The 22,351-nt window shown below is 43.1% G+C and overlaps 2 protein-coding genes across 2 annotated transcripts; one reads left to right on the top strand and one right to left on the bottom strand.

Moving 5' to 3' along the window:
* Window positions 1-1,474: 1,474 nt before the first annotated feature.
* Window positions 1,475-14,637, top strand: LOC107077070 (sialic acid-binding Ig-like lectin 15). Its single transcript, XM_015344531.2, has 6 exons — window positions 1,475-1,613; window positions 8,760-9,170; window positions 9,436-9,804; window positions 10,525-10,558; window positions 11,626-11,693; window positions 11,890-14,637. The coding sequence occupies exons 1-6, from the start codon at window positions 1,559-1,561 to the stop codon at window positions 11,916-11,918; spliced, it is 966 nt and encodes a 321-aa protein (XP_015200017.2). The 5' UTR covers window positions 1,475-1,558; the 3' UTR covers window positions 11,919-14,637.
* A 262-nt stretch (window positions 14,638-14,899) lies between these two features.
* On the bottom strand, window positions 14,900-22,232 carry LOC107077069 (5-hydroxytryptamine receptor 3A-like). The gene is made up of 9 exons (XM_015344529.2): window positions 21,876-22,232; window positions 20,971-21,125; window positions 20,782-20,826; window positions 20,262-20,371; window positions 19,994-20,163; window positions 18,857-19,014; window positions 18,344-18,554; window positions 16,968-17,183; window positions 14,900-15,628 (listed from the first exon to the last, which is right to left on the bottom strand). The coding sequence occupies exons 1-9, from the start codon at window positions 21,925-21,927 to the stop codon at window positions 15,360-15,362; spliced, it is 1,386 nt and encodes a 461-aa protein (XP_015200015.2). The 5' UTR covers window positions 21,928-22,232; the 3' UTR covers window positions 14,900-15,359.
* Between the last annotated feature and the right edge of the window lie 119 nt (window positions 22,233-22,351).

Genomic DNA, 22,351 nt, shown 5'->3' with positions numbered 1-22,351 from the left:
ATTTAACTTCTTTCATCCATAAAAGTGTAAAGTTTCAACATTGAAGTCTTTTTTTTTTGTGGTAGGTGACTGAAACTACACACTATTGTGAGGTCTTAAAAATCTTAAGCATAATGACCATTTATTTAAATTTCACACATTTTTCTCAATGCCCAAGTATTTTGTTTGCTTTTTTATTGCTTCACCTTTTTGTCCTAATGAGGGCAGAGAAATATCTACATATAACACTCAGGTCTGAATCTTTATGAGAAAAAAGTAAAAGGTAAAGCATAAAGTAATGGACCCAAAACAGATACCTGCAGAACACCACTGCTTACGTCTGCCCCATTAGATTAATGGTTTCCAACTCTGGTTTTGAGAGATGACTGTCTCTCGTGGGTTTTTTTTCAACTGAGCTTTTAATCACTGGTGCTCATCAAAGTCCTTAACTGATCAGTTGGCTTGTTTAAACTTTTGTTTACCTATTTCTGCTATCTGCCCATAGTTTAATGATATCCAACAGTTGTTACAACAACTTCAGGAAGTTGCAGTACAGAACTGTACAGTTTCTCATCAATTCCCTTTTCTCCTTTATTACTGTATATATAGGAATAAATATAATTAATATCCCTACATCCAAGTTTGTCCATGTTATATTGTGGAGTCAAGTTAGTGAATGAAAACCAGGTCCAGTGTGTGAGCTTTATGAATAGAGACATGCTGAAAAAAGCCAAAATGGAACAGTCAAAAAAGAACAGTCTGGAGAGTAACATGAAAATTGCATTCAGTTGCCAATCCAGACTAGTGGCTCTAGTTTCCCTTGTGTCTTCAGTCCGACACAATTCCTTCCACCTATTTGTGTAGAACTTTCCATTTAGACCTGGGACTGTTCTTCTCCCTCTTATTTCCATTCTTTCTGTGACAGCTTCTTTAATAGCTGGATGCCTAAATGCACACAGAAATCTGGGTTAGCTCTGTGTAGTGATTATATAACCTTATCTTTTATTGTCTTTCATTCAATCTTTTTTCCAGCATGTTCCCGCTTTGTCTCATTGCTTAACCGTATGGCCAGGAAGAGTGCAATAATGAGTCGGAACAAACTGCCATGCTTGAGTGTTGGGGTGCAAGCGGCTTGTACTGTGTGTTGAGTATCTAGGCAGGCCAGCAGGCTTGTATGCGGAAAGTCGCAGCAGGCCAGCAGGAGTGTATGTGGAACGTCGCCGCAGGCCAGCAGGCTTGTATGTGGAAAGCTGCAGAAAGAAACAGTAGGAGAGGAGCTCAACAGCCGGCTTGTTGCGAGTAGAAGTATGCTACTGGGTATCTTACACTCATAAAGGAGAAAAATCTGTGCCGACTCCTGAATGCAATACACTTGTGTTTACTTCTTTATAATGTGCTATTTTCTCTATAGCTTTCTTACCACAAGCGTGTGGGAGTTGCCCTCTGTGGGTTCCCTACACGGGCGGAAGCTGAAAGTAGAGACCCTGCTCAGCTGTTGCCTTGCAAAGGCCTCTCTCTGCTTCCTCCTCTGCGGCTCTGCCCGTCCTGTTGTCACTCAGTGCCTGCGCTGGCCGGGAGCATGGCCCATCACTGGCTGCCGCTGGCCGCTGTCGCCATGGGACTGTGTGCTCAAGGTAGGAGCCCGGGGTCATGTCTGTGGGAGAGGAGGAGGCCCGTAGAGCTCTCAGGATCAACAGAGAAGACACCGGGTTTAACAGCGGTGTCACTCGACACATTTATTCATTTCAAATAAAAAGGCAGGCTCCTGCCTTTAACCTCTCCTCCGAATCTTGGTTGGGGATTGCTCATTTAGTGTCTGTCAAAGCAGGACGTTTTCTTGCTGTTTGAGCTTTTCTAGGTGGACACTTTCTCATTGTATCTTTATAGCAGGCCATTGCAAGGGAAGATCAACGCACAGACCCAAATATAACCAAATAAAACCCATATGGAATAAAACATTAGGATGGGTTGAACTAAGGGAAAACAGCAGTTTAGTAAACACAAAATTATTTTTATTTGACCAGATCAGTCATTAACATACACAAATGCGTCTTAGTTCTTTGAGTAACTTTGACTGTTGATTATAACTTCAGGCATAATATTCAGTGTTTTAACATGGAATCTTAAAGTGTCTAAAAGACAATGACAAGCACAGAAACAGTAAGAAACAGCAATAATATGGAATACAGTGATCATTTTATATTTAAAAAAGAGAAGAACATTTTTGTCTGTCTTTTGTTCTTTTTCTTTGGAGATATGAGATCATAGCTATTATGCTATTAGCTTAACAGCTATATAATATCATTTTTGATAATGTTGTAGTGTGTCACTTCAATTCCATAGACACAATTAGTCATTAGTTGCCGTTGGTTTTTTAATCTGAACAGTGGTGTTCAGTTAGGAACATTGGAAGTCTTAGAGGCTTCACTGGGGAACAAATGTGCTGTTTGGCTTAGGATGGGGTTTCAGATGTGTTAGGCATATTTATTCTTGTTTCACCACTCAACAATTGCTTTGATGTTTTCAGAACAGACTGGCAGGTATATAGAAGAACCGTGGTCATTTGGAGGGCAATAAAAAACTGATCAAATAGGGAGCTGTGTCAGCATTCCTAGGCTGCAAAGGAACAAGTAAAGTTTATTCCATGCTGAAAAGAGAAGAAAAGAAACACATTTCAGCTGTGGGGCCTTCTTAGGGTGTGACACCTGAAGAAAGCTCCACAATTGAAATGTGTTTTTCTTCTCTTTTCAGCATGGAATAAACCTTTACTTGTTCCAATAAAAAAAATAGAGCCAGGCAACTACAGATCAGTAAGGTTTACTTTTGTTGTATGTCATTATGAAGATGTTAATTAAAGTAAAATTGGAAGCCAATGTTTATATAGTGCTAACCTCATTAGGGATTGTCAACAATTGTTTTGAAAGTGCTGATCCTGCATGAAGATTCTAGCTTTTCTTATTTGAGCAAGCAAAAGCAGTGATGGACACAAGCAGTTCGTAATGTGATAAATATGGATTTCCATAAAGCAACTGATTAATTCCCACATAAAAACTCAGTCCTGAAGCTGTGGTGTAGGACTTGAAGGTAAGGTATGGAATGGATTGAGAACTGGGTTAATGCCTATAAAACCGTGAATAGTAGTAAAGAAACCTTGCTATCTGAGCTTCTCAAGCTGTTTTCTAATAGAACTTACATTGTGAATTTAGTGCAAACAGCAATATCTTCTGTTTCCAAATCTCTCCCTTCTCCCGTCCATTTCTTGTCGTATCTATCCTGGGAGTCCACCCTGCTATTGCCCCCTGCTGGACCAAACGTGCAGCTCATGTCAGGGACCCTCACTGCAGTTCCTCAATCTAGGGTGTCCCCACTGAGAACCATGCTGTGCTATAAGGGTCCCCATCCGTTCTCCGGCTCCACCTTGTGTCTGGAGTGGACCTCCAGCGTCTTCTCTTGGCAGATTCTCTGTCCACTGCCCCAGCACACACCTTTCCTTCCACAGCTGTGAGAGGAACACCCCCTTGAGGCACTGGTGACAACATCACTTTATTCTTCATCTCTTCCTCCCCATCCCAGTGAGAACAGCTTTCCATCAACAGCCACTTTGCCTGGCTCCTTCTCTCCTCTCTGAATGTCATCAGTCTCATTAAACTTTGCAGACCCTTGCCTTGCTGGCTCTTCACTTTTCCTGAGCATCACAGAGAACTAGGTGTCTATGTGTCTGTAATCTACGATCTTACTACCCATTTGGCAGCTCCACTTCTTACAGTTTCCATAAGCAGTCTCTGCCTTGAGCTACAGCCTTCAGCAGTGAGACCACTTAATTTACTACAGACCTCCAGAAAGTGCACTCTTCTACCACTTGCTTGCCAGTTTGGGCAGAGGTTTGTTTCTTTTAGTCTGTCCATGTAGGACATTCATTTAAATCCAGGGATGTATATGTTTGCTGTTCTCTGGACTGATTCCAGAGCAGCATGTTCTCACACTGTGGTGACCACAGTACAGTAATTGTAACACAAACCAGAGGGCACAAGTGGAGACTAAATTAAACTGAGAACAGAAGGTACAGTAGGTATTTACACAAATGTTTGTGGAAGTCTGGAACATGCTAAAGTTAATACCTTGGCTTCTTTAAATAAATAATCAGATGAGATGCAGTAACTTCTAACTACCAGATGGGCTCTATGGGTCATATGGTCTCCTCTGCTGTCTAACATGTTCTTCTATTTCATAGGAATCTGAAGGAGGTCTTACTAGTGCATTGTATAATTTCAACATAACATCCCATTTCACTTTCTATTTACAGACTCAAACAAGACTTCCTTTTCTTAAACCTCTCCAGAAGCTGACCTCAGGAAGTAACATAAAATATTATTCTCTGAGTGCAGAAAAAGTAGATAAAGCAAGCAGAAAAAAATCTAAAGCAAGCAGGAAAAAAAGTCACACAACCCCCCCCCCACAAGAACTTGAACGGAGAGGTAGCACGAGGGCAACTGTTTCGAAACACCAAGACCTTGGGACCCTCTCAACATACCCACGAGCACAGCGCCGAACCCAGCCTGCCCCTGCCAGAGGCACAGACGTAGAGAGGCACCACTTGGTGCTTCAGGAGGAGCTCCGAAGGTCCAAACTGCTGTTGTTCTTGCTATAAATATCAGTCTCTTGTTCATATTTTCTCTGGGGTGGTGAAATGTAAACTGGCTCCTGGACTCTGGGTGACTTTACTTGTACAGCATATTCTGTTAAGAGGCAGATTTCCTCCGGAGTTATAGCAGGAGTGAGAGAGTCTCGGTTCGCTCTCCAGGAATAGTGTGTTGTACTGTAGGTGTTAGGGTCTTTGTGATGATGGGTCACTTGAACCTTGAGCGGTGGTGTCTTTTGGAAGACCAGTGACGAGTGTTCTTAGTGTGAGTTACCTGTGAAGCCATCTCATAATAAATAGTAAGGTATGTTACCGAGTGTGGGAAATCGTAACACTTTCTGGAATGAGAAAATGAGAGAGATCAATCAAATTAGCAGAGGTATGGTCATTAAAGGGTGTTGCTTACACTAAGCAATGTTTTTGGTTAATTTATTTTCTATCCATTCCAGTCAGTTATGTCAGAAAAGGATTTTTAACATTTCACTTCTTTCATCCATAAAAGTGTAAAGTTTCAACATTGAAGTCTTTTTATTATGGTAGGTGACTGAAACTACACACTATTGTGAGGTCTTAAAAATCTTAAGCATAATGGCCATTGATTTAAATTTCACACATTTTTCTCAATGCCCAAGTATTTTGTTTGCTTTTTTATTGCTTCACCTTTTTGTCCTAATGAGGGCAGAGAAATATCTACATATAACACTCAGGTCTGAATCTTTATGAGAAAAAAGTAAAAGGTAAAGTATAAAGTAATGGACCCAAAACAGATACCTGCAGAACACCACTGCTTACGTCTGCCCCATTAGATTAATGGTTTCCAACTCTGGTTTTGAGAGATGACTGTCTCTCATGTTTTTTTTTCAACTGAGCTTTTAATCACTGGTGTTCATCAAAGTCCTTAACTGATCAGTTGGCTTGTTTAAACTTTTGTTTACCTATTTCTGCTATCTGTCCATAGTTTAATGATATCCAACAGTTGTTACAACAACTTCAGGAAGTTGCAGTACAGAACTGTACAGTTTCTGATCAATTCCCTTTTCTCCTTTATTACTGTATATATAGGAATAAATATAATTAATATCCCTACATCCAAGTTTGTCCATGTGATATTGTGGAGTCACGTTGGTGAATGAAACCAGGTCCAGTGTGAGTGGGGACATGCTGAAAAAAGTATTTTGCTGAAAAAAAAGAACAGTCTGGAGAGTAACATGGAAATTACAATCTCCTTATCTTAAAATTCCTTTGAAATCAGGTACCAGGGAAACCAGAAAAAACCCAAAGTCTTCAGAGAACAGGACTCTGCTTTATTGGCCTGTGATAAGCACCAATGCTAGGAACAAGATTAAGTACATTCAGTTGCCAATCCAGACTAGTGGCTCTAGTTTCCCTTGTGTCTTCAGTCCGACACAATTCCTTTCACCTATTCGTGTAGAACTTTCCATTTAGACCTGGGACTGTTCTTCTCCCTCTTATTTCCATTCTTTCTGTGACAGCTTCTTTAATAGCTGGATGCCTAAATGCACACTGTACTCTAGGTCAGCTCTGTGTAGTGATTATATAACCTTATCTCACTTCACTTTCCCAGCATGTTCCAGCACTGTTTCATTGCTTAACCGTATGGCCAGGTCTGCACAAACTGCTGTGCTTGAGTGTTGGGGTGCAAGCACCTTGTACTGTGTGTTGACAATCTCGGCAGGCCAGTAGGCTTGTATGTTGAAAATCTCGGCAGGCCAGCAGGCTTGTATGTTGAAAATCTCGGCAGGACGGTAGGCTTGTATGATGAAAGTCGACGCAGGCCAGCAGGCTTGTGTGTTGAAAGCTGCAGAAAGGTAGGAGGAGCCGGCTTGTTGTGAGTAGGAGTACGCCACTGGGTATCTTACACTCATAAAGGAGAAAAATCTGTGCCGACTCCTGAATGCAATACACTTCTGTTGACTTGTATGTTTTTCTTTCTAATGTGATATTTTCTCTATAGCTTTCTAACCATAAGCGTGTGGGAGCTTCAGTCTGTCCACGTAGGACATTCATTTAATTCCAAGGATGTATATGTTTGCTGTTCTCTGGACTGATTCCAGAGCAGCATGTTCTCCAATGTGGTGACCACAGTACAGTAATTGTAACACAAACCAGAGGGCACAAGTGGAGACTAAATTAAACTGAGAACAGAAGGTACAGTAGGTATTACACAAATGTTTGTGGTATTCTGGAACATGCTAAAGTTAATACCTTGGCTTCTTTAAATAAATAACCAGATGAGATGCAGTAACTACTAACTACCAGATGGGCTCTATAGGTCATATGGCCTCCTCTGCTGTCTAACATGTTCTTATGTTCATAGGAATCTGAAGGAGGTCTTACTAGTGCATTGTATAATTTCAACATAACACCCCATTTCACTTTCTATTTGTCTGACTCAAACAAGACTTCCTTTTCTAACGCCTCTCCAGAAGCTGACCTCAGGAAGTAACATAAAATATTATTCCCTGAGTGCAGAAAAAATAGATAAAGCAAGCAGAAAAAAATATAAAACAAGCAGTAAAAAAAAGTCCCCCAACTGAATGGTTTAAGTGCTTTGTAAAGCCACCTTTAAAGGTGCTATATAAAATAAAGTTTTAGTTTGGGAATGGAGAATATATTCACTATTGATCAGAGAAAGGAAGTTAATTGATCTTAGACAGGCAGACAGGAGGACTGGAACTGATGGGAAGAGTCAATTAAGTAATTTTAGGAAACTAGATGAGATGAGAGTATCACATCTGAAATGCATAACATGAAAAAAGCCAACACCAATTTCACTTATTTCAAATACAAACACCTGTATCTTTAACTTTTGTTTTCACTGCAATACCATCTATTTTAAGTACAGTTAAAATATAATAAAATTATATTACTTTCTAACTATGTGGAACTATAGTTTTACTTACTACAAACTCAAAATAAACTGGATTACAGACAGCACTGATTAGTGTGGGCAGTTATCTGGAACTGTGACAGAGTGCTTACACATCCGTGAGGCTGTAAGTATCTTTCGGCACTTTTTGAAGTGTGAACCTGCCTATCTAACAGAGATTGTAAAACAATGTTCTTGTTAGCTTTGTTGAATTGCAGGTGACTTTTTTCCTTCTCCACAGATTGTGGCCCCCAGAGCCAATTTTACGCCTGGAATTTTCTCCCCTTAAACCGTTATATCTCTGCAGCAAAACATTAAGTGGTCTTATAGTGAAGCTCTAACCCCTTGTACATTAAGTGTAAACAATCAAATTGTTGTTATCTCTTACTGTGTCCACTCAACAGACACAAATATGCAGAAAAAAAACAGACAAAATGTATTTTGTTTTGTCTGAAAATGCTTGTAGATGTTTCCCTATGTGTCTCCTAGCTTGGATAAAAAATTGGAAAAATTTGAAATTGCTACTGTATAAAAAGCTTCAAAATTTTACACAATATTCTAAATGAAGCCTAACTAGTATGTTGGACAGTTGTAGCAGAACATCCCTTGATCTTCATTTTTTACATCCATACTAACATGGAGCTTTCAATTCTTCCTTATATTTTCTAGAAGATGTAAATGATGTGATAGCTTAAACACTATTTTTTTTATCAGTATCCTCTTCTTGCTCAACTTTTCCCATTTTGTATTTCTAGTTTGTTTTTATTATCTGCACGCTAAACACTGCACTTCTCTACATTCAAAGTCAAGTGGGGAGCTGCCACAACATCCATGAGCTGCAAGAGAACATGTAAAGTTTAATTCCACTCTTCCACTAAGTGCCAAATCAAAGCTATAAAATATGGAGATAAAGGGTCAAAATACAGTACTTCTACAAGTTGTCTTTCAAATATATTGGATTTGGAAAAGTAATTGTCTGGTGAAACATCAAAGAAGTACTTTTTTTCTGGAGTGTAGGTCTTGTCTTTATCTAATTTGTTTTCTTGAAATAGCTTTAAGTGCAGATTCAGCAAATGATCTTTTCCTCTAGCTACTACAGAGGTGCTGATTTTAGAATTTTCCTAATCAGCTCTGAGGTCCCCTCTGAAGAAGGAGAACTCGAGCTGTGGATCAAGACAGCTGGTGTTCTAGCAAGGCTGGGGCTGTGTGCAGCCTGGCTCAGTGAGTGACCCTGTGTCTTCCTGTCTGCAGAGCTCGGTACGTCCAACTGGAATGTGGACCAACCATCCCCAGTGAATGGCTGGCCAGGGGGCTCTGCAGCCCTGTCCTGTAACTTCACACACCCTCCGACCTCGGGCCCCACACGCATCCTCTGGCTGAAAGATAGGCACAACCTGTACCCCCAGCCAGACTCAGGAGAGGTTGGAGTGGTGGTCCTGAACTGCACAGTGAAAACGCTGGGACAGGAGTGCAGTGCAGGAGCTGGCTGGAAGGGACGCGTCTCTCTGGAGGGGGACCTCCAGCAGAGTAACGGAGCCCTGAGATTGAGAGATCTGAGGCTGAGTGACACTGGACCCTATTACTGTCGCCTGGAGTTACTGGAGAACAGCACAAGGGGCTACACCTTTGTCTATCCAAGACTGCTCAACGTCAGCATGGTGGGTGAGTGCCTTCGCGGTCTCCTGAGGTGATTAACGGGAAAAGGGCTTGAGCAGAGCTGAGGCGTAGGGCCGTTCCTCCTGCTGGCGTTTCTGCCACTATTCCTTTCTGTCCCAGATCTCTGCATGAGGACACCAGCCATGACTCTGCTCTCACATCTCCTGTGTGTCAGCTCTGTCTGCAGATGGCTTCTTTCACTCTGCTCTGTCGAACTGGATGTCTCTCTCTCCGTCTTCCTCAGCTGTCTCCTTCTCCCGCTTTCCCACAGAGCCAGTCTCCATTCGGAACCTGTCCTCAAGCGCTGGCAGCTCTGGCGCCGTCCTGCTGATGTGTGTCGCAGGGGGGAGCCCTGTGCCCTCCCTCACCCTCTTCAGCCCCACGGGCAGCACTGTTCCCAACCTGCCCAGCACCTCCCCGGGACAGCTGAGCGCAGTGCTGCACTCTCCTGTGCCCCCTGGTAATTACACCTGTGTGGCAAACAACACAGCTGGCCAGGAAACCCGCACCATCTGGCTGGAGGGAGATACCCCAGAGGCAAGCCATGGGGGTCACTCTGTGTGGGTGTACATACTGGTGCCCCTGTCTGTGCTCGTCGCCATAGCTACCAGCTTGGCACTGTTCCTCTGGAGGAGGAAGGGTGAGTGACTGCGCACTCTATGGTCTATTTACCATTAATATCCTCCCCATGTGGGCGATTAATTAATTTTAGTACATAATTGTGAAAATGGCCATCTATTTTCAAACTGCTTCTTCCAGTTCAGGGTCGCGGGGGAGCCAGAGCCTATCTCGGCCAGCAACAGGCAAAAGGTGTGGTACACCCTGGATGGGACCCCAGTCCATCGCAGGGCAGAAACAGACACACACTGACCCCGGGGCTATTTTTCCCAGACTGTCAGTATGTTTCTGGAGTGTAGGAGGAAACCAGAGCACCTGAAGGAAATCTACACAAACACAGGGAGAACACACAAACTCCATGCAGATAGCACCCCAGGAATTGAACACAGGCCCCAAGTGCCACGCAGCAATCCTTAATTGCTGCTCCATGCCTCCCTCACTGTCATAACAGCTTTTACTAAATATTCAGTCTTTAAGTTCTATCCTCTGGTCTAATTTAGGTGCATATCAGTTAGTTCCCATTTACACTTTGAGACAAAAAACCATTTAATCACTGTGTTAGAGGAATTCTCTAGTTAGAAGAATAACCTCTTTTAGAAGCATTTTCTAACAACTGAGAATATCCCCTGACTCTTGAATTGACCTGTTTGTGTAGATGCTGTTATGTATGAAAAATCTATTATTTATGGAAGGTCTTGGAGTCTGTTGTTCTATTGACTTTAACTGGAATTATTACTTTCAGGGGTTTCAGGGCCTGAAGACTCTCACCCAGTGATGTAAGTGTATTATCACCTCTAAAACCTCTTTTCTTGTCTTTGTCATTTTATTTCCTTATCAAGTCTTGTTCTTATTGATTGTTCTCATGTAGTTTACAGATGTCTTATTAACAGGTTAAAGTGATTTAAAATCTCGTATTACATTGGCCTACAACTAGTTTCTCATTCACGACACATTACATTGACCCACTGTTAGATTGCCATTTTTGCATTTAAAAGCGATTTCCAGAAAACGCAGAGCAAACTTTACTGAAAAATTTATTGTCCAGTGAAATGAACGCCTAATGTGTTATCCTTAAGGTCTTGTCAAAATGCCGATGTGTTAAGTTCTGCACTGAGCAATGTGGCTCTTGAGATAGCAGAGCCCAGCACTGTCTGAGAGAAGGGAATTCTGGGAGCGCTGCTTCCTGCCTCACTCTCTGGGACACTGCAGGCAGAGCTGAACTGAATTATTCTTTCTTGCTACCAATAGCAGTTGGTAGAATTTGCTGTGGGTACAGTAAGAGAACATTGATGAAGCAGACATACAACATACAATATTAAAAAAATAAATGCAAATTGAAATGAAAAGACAAGCAAAACGCATTTACAATCAGATGCATACGTAAACATTTACCTTACTGTACATCTGGCAAATGGAATTTTGAAAAAGATGCTCGTTGGAGGCTAAGGAGCTAAAGGGAGAGGTCAAATTCTTACGATATGGGAAAGAAGCTAAGGTTAAAGCAGGGTTGATTTAAAGTGTTTTCCCAAAGGGCTTGATGTGAGCAATCTAAAATAATCTTGTAGGCACAATTGGAGGTATGGCTTGTGTAAAGGGATTGAAATGGAAGGGAGATCTCGGCCTATTATTTTTGAGACTTTAGACACAATCCTCTCCAGTTTTTAGTGTGCACTGGTGCATGTAGGCAGAGCCTGTGCCAGTAGAACACTAGGGTGACTTTGCTATGAGCGTGTGTCACACCCCGAGGCCTGTGTCGCTGAGTGGGAGCACTGGGGTGCGAAGTGTGCTGGGGAGAGGGAGAGCGGTGTGTCTTCAGCGCTGACTTAGGAGTGTCTGCCTGCAGGGGTGAAGAGCACATCTACATGAACACAGTCTGCAAGGCTGGACAGCTCAAGAGACCCCAGGGCAGAGGTGAGTGTCAGAGAGAATAAATGATGTAGAGTTTGTATAATGTATGAGGCGAGGGCTTTTGTCCAGCCTTGTGATTTGTTTACACACTTCCGGATTTGATTTGAATCATGAATTAAATTGAGACAATTAAGGATACTGCTCTGTACAGAAAATGTGTGTGCACTGACTCATTATTTCTGCCCTGTGTGTTTCACAGACCTCACCTATGAAAACATGAAGTGGTGAAGCAAGGATTTGTTCCAGTTCCATGTTCCTCTTCCCAGCTTGAGCCTCAGTTTTCAATGTTTTTTTTGGTACTGTAGAGTGCTTCCTTTCTCGCTGTATTGTGTGTTTTTGCTGGTGAAGTTTGTTAAAAGTAGCTTCTTGGACGCCCTTCTTCCTGAGCGCCTTCCCAGCTGACATCAATGTTTTCATCTGCATCTGTGTCTTCATCGCAGGTTAAGACCCTATTTAAACTGACACCCCCAAACCTGTCAAGTTCCTTCAGCTCATAGCACAAAGAAGCAAACTGAAATCCTAACCAAATAGCTTTTCGCTCATTCTCCCACAGTTTTATAAAATATATTTTTTTAATTTATGAAGAGAATAAACTACAGGGCTAACAGTTGCTATTGATGCTATGCAACACTGCATCCCAGAGTGTTCTTTGGTGCTGTGTGGTACTGTAGCATTGGGGCTTTCAGAGTGAGAGCTGCAACTATGAGGAGACTCTGGGACACAGGGGCCAGGGGAGAAGAAACACTGTTTAGGAAAGTGAGTCAGACAGGCATGCATTTTCAGAACACACCAGCTCTAGTCAGCCTTGCCTTAGACTGACGTGGCATCTAGGTCATTTCTGCAGCACCTGTTCGCCCACAGTTCACTGCATTTGAAGTGAATCTGTTCCCGTAACATGACTTGAAAATTAAACCCCTAGTTTTGAGAAACCTTTGTTGTAACAGAAAGAATAAGGTCTGGATCCCGAGATGAAGTTAAACAGATGAGTTTATTGCATGCAAGGAACAATAGAACCGAAGTCTTGTTTCCCGCAAGAAACAACAAAACAGAAGTATTGTTTCAAGTGCTGGTACAAACTTCCAGTTTATATAGGGTTTTCCTACTGCTTCTGATGTCACTCATTATTATTGTAAAGGGGGGAGGTCATGTGTTTGGCCAGTTTACAGCCTTTTGGCCAAATGGTCAGGGATTAAGTCCCCAGGGAGTTTCCTAGCTTGCATCTGGAATCCTTATCAGTTCTCCCTTTCCTGCCATAAACTCCTGTTGCTTAGAAGACTAATCTTCAAGCTGAAATGACTTAATTTAACCCCCATCTTTACATTTTGTATTTTACTTCACCTTCTTCCCCATTAGCTGGATTAATCATACAGTTTAGGTCTTTTAATTGATAATTGGATTATTATTGTATGTGGCTTAAGAGTAAATCACTTTCTAAAGAAGATCTTGTAACATCGCTTGTAAGTATATTTTTATGGATATTTTTATGGCATTAAAAACCTAATTATTTTTTTAAAACTATTAACGTGATCCCTCGTGTCGGGTTCTCTGTTCTCCTGCTTGTGGTTTTGTCTGTTTAAAAGCAAGCTTATTAGTTCGGGATGTGCTGTGACTCACCATTTGAAATGCTGGAGTAAGGGTTTTATTTGGTATTAAAAGCTCTACTTGAATGGGCGCACACAGGGACCCTCTGTACAGGGCACCTAGAGGCTGTGCCAAGCTGAGGGACAGGCTGGTGCCTTCTCTCGGTGCCATTGATCTGTGCAGGGTATGCAGAGAAACGGGAAAGTGTCCTTAGGAAGGGTTATTGCTGTATACCATGGTAAAGGTTTGCTAAAGCATTGAAATACCATGAGTTGCTCTCATTCTGGCAGGTATGGGTATTTTGGGATTAGATTAGCTATTTTGGGAAAGAGTGTTTGCCTAAACCCTACATTTTTTATAAAGTGCAGCAGAAAGTGTACCTGTGTCTCAGCTTCTCTCTGCTGGCAGTGGGAGCACAGCCTACCTTCTCTGGACAGCCAGGTCTGCCTGTGTTGCCCAATCCCTGTCCTGGCTTTGGTCACTGAGTCTGTACTTCATCAGGGAGTGTTTCTCCATGTTGGATGGAGACAGATACTCAGCCAGTGTGTATTGTCTTGTTAGGTCCCAGTTGCATTCAGTTTGTGTTGCATGTGTCCCAGTGGGAGAGGTAGTATTGTTCACTTTGCAGTGTAGTAGTGTTGATGCTGATTTGTAGTGTTTTAGTAGTGCTGTGAAGAGGATGTCTGGTGCCGGTGTGGCTCTGACTAGCTGACTGTGGGGGCTGAACTCAAAAAGTGGACTGGGTGAGCGGTAGGTTGTCAAAGCTCATCCTGACCCTTTCCACCCTGTTTCAGCTCTTCCTTTCACAGTTTCAAAGGTTTAAAGGCAATGCACATCACACATTATCTGTTTTAAATTAACATCTTTGGATTTACACAAAACCTAGAAAAATTACAAAATGCTGATGTAAGAGATACTGTACATGTAGCTAATAAAAAGGTAGGATTTAGACTTAAAGATGTCAGAAGTTAGATGTACAAATTGCTCTATAAGAGACTGAAATTGATGGAACTAAGGCTAAATAAGTCAGTATATGAAATCAAATCAAATTTCTACACAATTTCATTACACATCACTTATACCAATTGGGGCCCTGTTTTTTACTTGGAGATTGTACGATCTTTATCACAGATGCAGAACTGAAGGCAACCTGGCAGTGTCATTCTGTCTCCCTCAGGTGCTCCAGTATCACTCTGTTATTTTCTTTAATCAGGCAGTGTACCCAACTGTGATCTTGGCCATAACATATCAGGCCCAACCACAGCCAGGCTCAGCAGTGTATCACAAATCTGTGCAATGTCAGCAGGACTGAGTATCTGTGAGTTATATTTGCTCTTGAATGCCCCCTTCTGCCTGCTCATCACACTGTTCATGACAACATTGGACAATCACAGACACACTAGGCTTTAAGAAACAGCACATAGACAGGGGGCTGAATACTTATGCAAACAGTTATTTTCTGTTTTATATTTCTAATTAATTTAGGTGTGTCTGTAGAATTTTGTTTTCAGTTTGACATTCTAGATAATTTTGTGGCACGCAGTAGGAAGAAAGAAATCTCACATACTTTCTGATTGCATGTTGTAACAGAAAAAAGTCCATGGGGGTGAATACTTTTGATACGCAACGTTTTATATCAAATTTATTCTTATTCAAGCTCTAACATTTATGATGGGATGAATACATGAGCTGTGACTCCTTCAACCCGCCTAGTCATGCACATACATGAACAGATGACTGCAGCACAGGCTGTAGGATGTTGTACTACAGGACTGAGATACAGCATTAGGGCTGTGTAGCACAGGGAGTCAGGCACTGGTATGTACAGTAGTATATTTAAAAGTATGTGAGATACAGGGTTATTGGATTTAAGGTGTAAAGTACACCTTGACAAAGTCATGTTTTAGACTCCCATTGCTCATTTTAACAAAAAAAACACGCATTAATGAAAATACAGTGTAAGCCATGAAAATTCTAATGTCGCTCTGATAAGTTAAACAGGAAGGTCTGTGTCAGGAGAGGTGTGGCAGAGACTTCAGCACTGAAGGTACAGTACACAGCCCTGGGCTGCAGCTCTCCTGCCTGGGCTCAGTGCCCCAGCATCCAGAACACCATCAGGATGAGCAGGAAGGCAGCCAGCATGGCGACGTAGACACAGAAGCACAGCCAGTCCGTCGTCTCCATCAGCTGCAGCCGAGCTCTGCGCCGGCTTCCTCTGTGCGTCAGGATCCGGAGCTCCTCGCTCACCTCCCACAGCTCCGCCTCCAGGGCCTGCATTGCATCTGCCAGCGTGCTCCTGGCCTCCGAGCCCTGCCCCTGCCCCTGCCCCTCTCCCAGCCTGTAGGCCCGCTGCAGATCTGTGGCACACAAACAGACTGTGATTTAGTGACTATAGGGAAGACACCACTGAATCACCCTCCTCTTCCTCCACCGCCCTAAGGAGTGAGAGTCCATCAGGCATGAAGAGGGAAATGTCGGGTACGAGAGTGTCTGTTGATTCTTGGGACTGTACAGTGTTTGTGTGTATTGGGTCTGTGTTCTACACAGATCCAGGGTGTAATTCAGCCTTGTGTCTCTGCTGGAGGAGGAAGAACTCCTGGAGCTGGAGAAAATCAGCTTTCTGAAAATGGGTGGGTGGATAGTTGTTACTAGTCTTCATTTGGACAAGAATGCACTGAAACAAAAGCTAAACAAGTGAACATTTGGAACTGATGTCAATGCAAGTGAACAGTATTAAAGGAGAGCAGTGGGAACTGGAGCTGCTCAAGGACGTTCTAGCCTGGGTTGGATGGGAATACTCCTCCAGGAGTGCTATTCCTACACATGAGCAACATTTGAGGGCATGTGGGGCCATGGGTACTAATGTGATTTTTGATACAAAATAAAATTCCATATTATATTGAAAAGAGCGTATGTATGCTTAAAAATACAGAAAATGTGACTGTGCGCCAATCTATCCTGCTGGAGCTTGAGTAGAATAACCAGTGTCTGCCCTAGGCTGGCGGGAGTTGGAGATGTCTGACAGGAGGGGGCTCTTTTTGAAGAGCGATTACCAATGGCACTGGCCACACAGTGAACACACTGTATGTATCACACTAAAAGAGTGGAGCATGATTGGGACAGGCTTTCCTTGCCTTCAGCAGGAATAGGACAGGATGCAAAACTCCAGCCTGTGCTGCGTGCAGTCTAGTTTAAGCACATCAAATTCATTCAGCTTTTATATAGCTGCAGGAGTAATTCAATATGGTGAAGCAAAGCTACTCAAGGTGTTGCTGTATCACACACAGCTCTGGTTATATTATAAATTGTTTTGGTCTTGGACAGGGGAAACTGCAGGGGGATTGTGTACAAATGCTGCAAATCAGAGCAAAACCATACCAAAGCTAAACTAGTTGTGAATCCAACCTGATGACAACACTAATAGAGGAATTTAGACCTCTGCCCGAGAAGGCAATATTGTGCAGAAACAATATAGTGTCTGTACATCACCCAGGTGGGGTTACAGATCAGTGGTGGGTAATGGAGGAAAAGTGAACATTCATCATTTCTCAGAGCACACCTGAACATATATAAATAGAAGGAATTCTTATCAATATGCCTACATTACTAACAACCTAATGAGCATGATGGGCTGAATGGCTGAAAATGTATTTTTATCATGCTCATAATTGCAGAGTGACATTGAGCTCTCCCTACCTCTGATGAGCCGGCTCTTGTCTCTGAACTCTGAGTCAAGTGGTGTCTGTGTTTCTGCCCATTTTTTATTTTTCATCCAATCAGGGAAGAATAGGGTGGCGAGGCGGGGCAGAGGTGGGACATGGTGTAGGATGTCAGGTTTCCCCAGGGCCAGCAGGATCATAGATTCGCCCACACTGAGAGACAGGAATGCCAGGCACACTACAAAATACACACCTGCACAGAGACACTGAGTTAACTTGCTGTGACACAGATATAGTCAACACCGCATCAAATACACAATCACACACAGATACAGAGTCAACACTACACAAAATACTCAGTTTCATTCAGCCTTTTATATTGTCTGATATATAGTATACTTTAAATATTTTGATACCCTTGAAGAATTGTAAGAAAAATTGGATTCAGTTTGAAAATCCAGTTGTAAATCCCTTAGTTTTTAATAAAAGTGAATCAAAAACTACAGACTTATATAACCTATTTTTACTTTATTGATACACCATCTTCATTACATAATTTTCAATAATCATTCATGGGAACCTTTGGAAAGTGCCCCCCCATCCTAGTTAGGATACCATGACATGAGGCTGCAAACTAACATTAAATCAGGACAAATCATGTTATATTCTTTACAGAAAGCTTTCAAAACGAGCTTAGTCTTTTCTGATTGCACCCCAAGTTAGTCTGACCAAAACCTAAATTAGTGCTTCATGTGACCCAATCTTGTGGTTCCATTTGAATTAGGATTCAATTTGTTGCTATGTGGCAAGTTCATGTAATTTTTTTCATGCACACATGGAACTCAGCCTCCTTTAATAAACAGAGGGGCATTTCACTACCTTTTAGAAACCGAGCCTTGATAATGGACATCCACCTATTCCTCCATTACTAGAAAACTGCCCATTCAGTGTAATTCTTGTGGCAACACAGAGTCTATTCTGAAAAGACAGGGTGTGGGGCTGAAATACCGTGCAGGACACCAGTGAATCACCTGAGAGGCAGAGATCACTGAGACACCACTTAACCCAGTAGAACATCTTTGGATGGTGGGTAGGACACCTGATCTTCTCATGAGACACAAGCACAAAGGGATAGTTTAGAAACACTAATCTACCAGCATGTCAAAGGAAGCTGGGAGGAAACCGAAGCACCTGGAGAAAACCCTTGTAAAAACAAACTATGATTCCCCTGTCTGAAATCAAATTATGCACTTGATATACTGTATTTGATATTTATTTTCATGCATGCTTTTTATTATTTCCTAATTAAAACATTTTTATGTTGCCAAATAAGTTCTCAGGTCAGTACATCAGGGACATGAATGCACGTGAAGACCTTGGTGTGATGGTCTCTTCTGAACCCTTCCCTCTTACCTAGTATTGGAGTGTTTTCTCTGAAGGGCGGCAACAGGTCATTGACCAGCACCAGGAAGACCGTGTAGCCCAGCAGCAGGGTGACCTTGAAAGGGATTCTCTCAGCGCTCTCCACGGGGATGGCAAATCCTGCCAGGTCAATCAACATCACAAACCCACTGGGCACGATGAGGTTCACCACGTAGAAGAGAGAGCTGCGGCCCATCTCCACCTGCAGGCACAGAGGGTCGATGAAGAGCAGGAGAAGAAGCAGACGTAGGAGAAGACTGATGATTTTACAGACACCAGCGACAATGACTCAGATTTTGACAAGCAAGTTGGCACAACAGGGACAGACTTTAGAGATGTCCTTCAAAAACAGATGTCCGGCCTAATCATACATAAACACATGGATTTTGTCATGATTGAACAAGATGGCTGCGCTACTAGATGAGGAACTGAAATAAGATGAAATGCTTCTCGGTCTCTGGTAGTTTACATCCATGTGCTGGGCAGTGCCTTTGGTGTCAGTACCTGGAAAGTGATGCGGGAGTAGCTGTGGCTGCCCTGAGTCTCAGTGAAGCTGTAGGTCCTGATAGACAGTAGCTCCCACTCCCCGTGGCGGATCGACTGTCGACTGGCATTGAGCACCGCGCCTGCAGACCTCTCTGGAACCAGTTCCACATCCTCCACTGCAGGGGAGGCATGGGCTGACACAGACAGCACAGCAATACACACACCCACACCCTGCAGCACAGACACTCAGACAATGCTAGAGCTGGGCACAAATGCAGTGTGGAACGTGCGTAGCTCTGCTCATCCCTTGTCAGGATTCAACCATGGGTGCTCACCGTCTCACAGAGTGGACACAGAGCCACCCTTGTCCCTAGACAAGAATGAACTCCACTGCACCAGAACACTAGGCTCTTTGTCAGCAGAATTTTACATTCTCTAGGTTTCAAGGTGATGATGTCACTTCTGTGATACCTCACTGCTCTGAGCCCCATTACACATACAGTAAGTACCTGCTATATCATATTTGATATATGAAGATTGTTACATGATTGTATTTGTGTTGAGGTTGTGTGTCTGGAGTGTACCTGTGTTGATATGTGTATACAGGTCTCCAGGTCATATGTCTGGAGTGTACCTGTGTTGAGATGTGTGCCAGGTGTATATAGGTGTTGAGGTTGTGTGTCTGGAGTGTCCCTGTGTTGAGATGTGCCCCAGGTGTATACAGGTCTCCAGGTCATATGTCTGGAGTGTACCTGTGTTGAGATGTGTGCCAGGTGTATATAGGTGTTGAGGTTGTGTGTCTGGAGTGTCCCTGTGTTGAGATGTGTGCCAGGTGTATATAGGTGTTGAGGTTGTGTGTCTGGAGTGTCCCTGTGTTGACATGTGCCCCAGGTGTATACAGGTGTTGAGGTTGTGTGTCTGGAGTGTCCCTGTGTTGACATGTGCCCCAGGTGTATACAGGTGTTGAGGTTGTGTGTCTGGAGTGTCCCTGTGTTGAGATGTGTGCCAGGTGTATATAGGTGTTGAGGTTGTGTGTCTGGAGTGTCCCTGTGTTGAGATGTGCCCCAGGTGTATACAGGTTGTTGAGGTTGTGTGTCTGGAGTGTACCTGTGTTGAGATGTGCCCCAGGTGTATACAGGTGTTGAAGCTGTGTACCTGTGTGCAGGTTGGGCCCGAAGGTGAGGTTGCAGCGCTGGCTGTCGAAAGGGAAGCGGAACATGGCCAGGTCACAGCGCAGCACCAGCAGCAGCGGCTCAATGCGCTGCACCCATCCAGTGGAGTTCACTGACACAAAGGCGTCAGCCTCCACCCGTCCCACACTCACCCTGCGGCACACACACACAGGACACTGGCTGAGAGACTGACTCTAGGACCATTCATCACTAAGGAACTGCTGTGTTGCAAAGAAGTAAGCTTGTCTTACGCCTCTCGGACAATGATGTCAGGTGTCCACACGCTGGATACAGGGAGGGTGAAATGAGAGAGGCCACTGAATTCTGCAGGGTCCCATGACAGAAACTCATCTTTCCATCTCTATTGTGAGAAAGAGTGAAGAAAAGTAGTATCATATATGACAAGGAGAAAGAGTGAATGAACATTAGAACACACAAACTGGAGTGCAACTGAATACACTCAAACCACACTCTGACTCCCTATCTGACCAGTAAGCAGTGATCTCCCACAGTGGAAACAGGCTCCTGACACAGCCTGACCACAGAATCTGGACAACACAGGCAGACCTGGCTGCTAGAGACCTGGAGTGAAATAAATTTAGTCTATATTCCACATTATTTCATTTATTTCAAAAGTTCAGTTGTCAATATTGGATTTTATTTTTTAATGTTTTGCTTGTTTCCCGTAGCAGCGTCTGTGACAACACTGTGAAAGCTCATACCAACACCACTTCTGAATTCGTGGGGAGGGCTGAGGGCTGTCAAACTCACCTGGGTGCAGAGCACGTGCAGGCTGACCTTCTCCTCTTTCTCATTCTGGGGAGAAATAGAGAAGAACCAACAGGAAGGGGGTGGGGAGGAGAGGTGTTAGCAAACAGGGGTCTTGAGGAATCTAATGATCCGTTACTGTCAGCAGCGTAAACGAGTCAACAAGCTTGTAGCAATTTGTATATATATTACCACATCCAGTATAGAATACAACCGCAGGTCAAGTTGCACAGTGAGTGTGGTGTCCCAGTGTCTGACTGGCCTCAGTCTTGGGGAGGAGTGCTGAATGATGGAGCTGATCAGGGAGGCCATGTCTACTGGCCCCTTCTCACCCAGCACACAGGGACCTGGAGAGACAGGAGGTTTAAGCCTTTTGGTACAGGTTGGCATTCCAATCCTTCAATAATATATGGGTTCACATTATGCAGAAATTAATCAAAGAGCTTAAGAACATGAGCATTCTGAAAACCACCAAATTCAGATTATGGTGAAAATTCTACTTATATACAAATGTATCATAGACACCAGGGGGAAATTATAATGATGGTGGACTTTGTCTTCCTTCACATAAATTATGCTGCACAATTACCTGTAGGAAAGATAGGATAGAAACAACAGAAATGGGATATGATGTTTTATGATTCTGATTTTGCGAAGTCAGACACAAGCAAAGGAACTTGTTTTGTTTTCTGAACTGACTGGTGTTTGTTTTGATGTTTTTTTCTGAACCAGGGAAAATCTGATCATGTTTCTCTATACCAAAAAAAAAAATTATATAGCACCTTTAAAAGTAGCATCTCAAAGCAATACAGTAGATGTAAAAACAGTTATAAGGACCACAGTGACAGATTGAGGACAATGGTCACAGGACTACTATGGAAAAGTGATCACAATTTGGTATCATATGACGCTTGTTTTAAAACTTTATAGCTGGTCCAGCAGTATGGATTGCACTTTCAGAAAATTAGGCTGTGAAGGAAAGATCAAACAGTTAAAGCTGACAATGTCTTTTTGCACCCAATCTAATGCTCCATTTTTCTCATCATCCACTCTCTTTCTTCATCTCCCGCCTCGCTCTCTGTCGCACATCTCCTTACCTCTGGAAATCAGCCAATAGAAGCTCAGGACCCACAGAAAACCCAGGTCCATCGCTCAGATCCTGAATCCCAGTTCTCCCCCCTCTCCTGCCTGAGACTCAGCTCATCCAGGTCCACTTCTCCAAATTGAATTTCTCCTCTCCCAGCGCCGGGAGTCAGCACCAGAACATAGATGCTCTGCTACCTCTTGGGCCAATCTGTTCTCTAGTTTGAAGCTTGAATCCTCTTCTACAAACAAAAGAGAAGAGAAGGATCTCTTCCCTCTCACCGACAGAATGCTTGCAGGCTACTCTCTGCCACAGACCTTTAAGTGTTGTAAATGAAGGAAGGGAGATTAAGCTTAATTTCAATATTCAAACTCAGAGTGGCTCTCACTTGCACAGAGCTCCATTGTCACATGCTATCTGCATGTACAGATAGGACCTGATTTGAATATCAATTTCTCAGAAGCAGTTCCTCTCCGACTCACTTATCCA

Source organism: Lepisosteus oculatus, chromosome 1 (genome assembly GCF_040954835.1).
Source record: "Lepisosteus oculatus isolate fLepOcu1 chromosome 1, fLepOcu1.hap2, whole genome shotgun sequence".
NCBI lineage: Eukaryota > Metazoa > Chordata > Actinopteri > Semionotiformes > Lepisosteidae > Lepisosteus > Lepisosteus oculatus.
The sequence above is the reverse complement of the archived record's forward strand: the minus strand, read 5'-3'. Positions and strand labels throughout refer to the sequence as shown.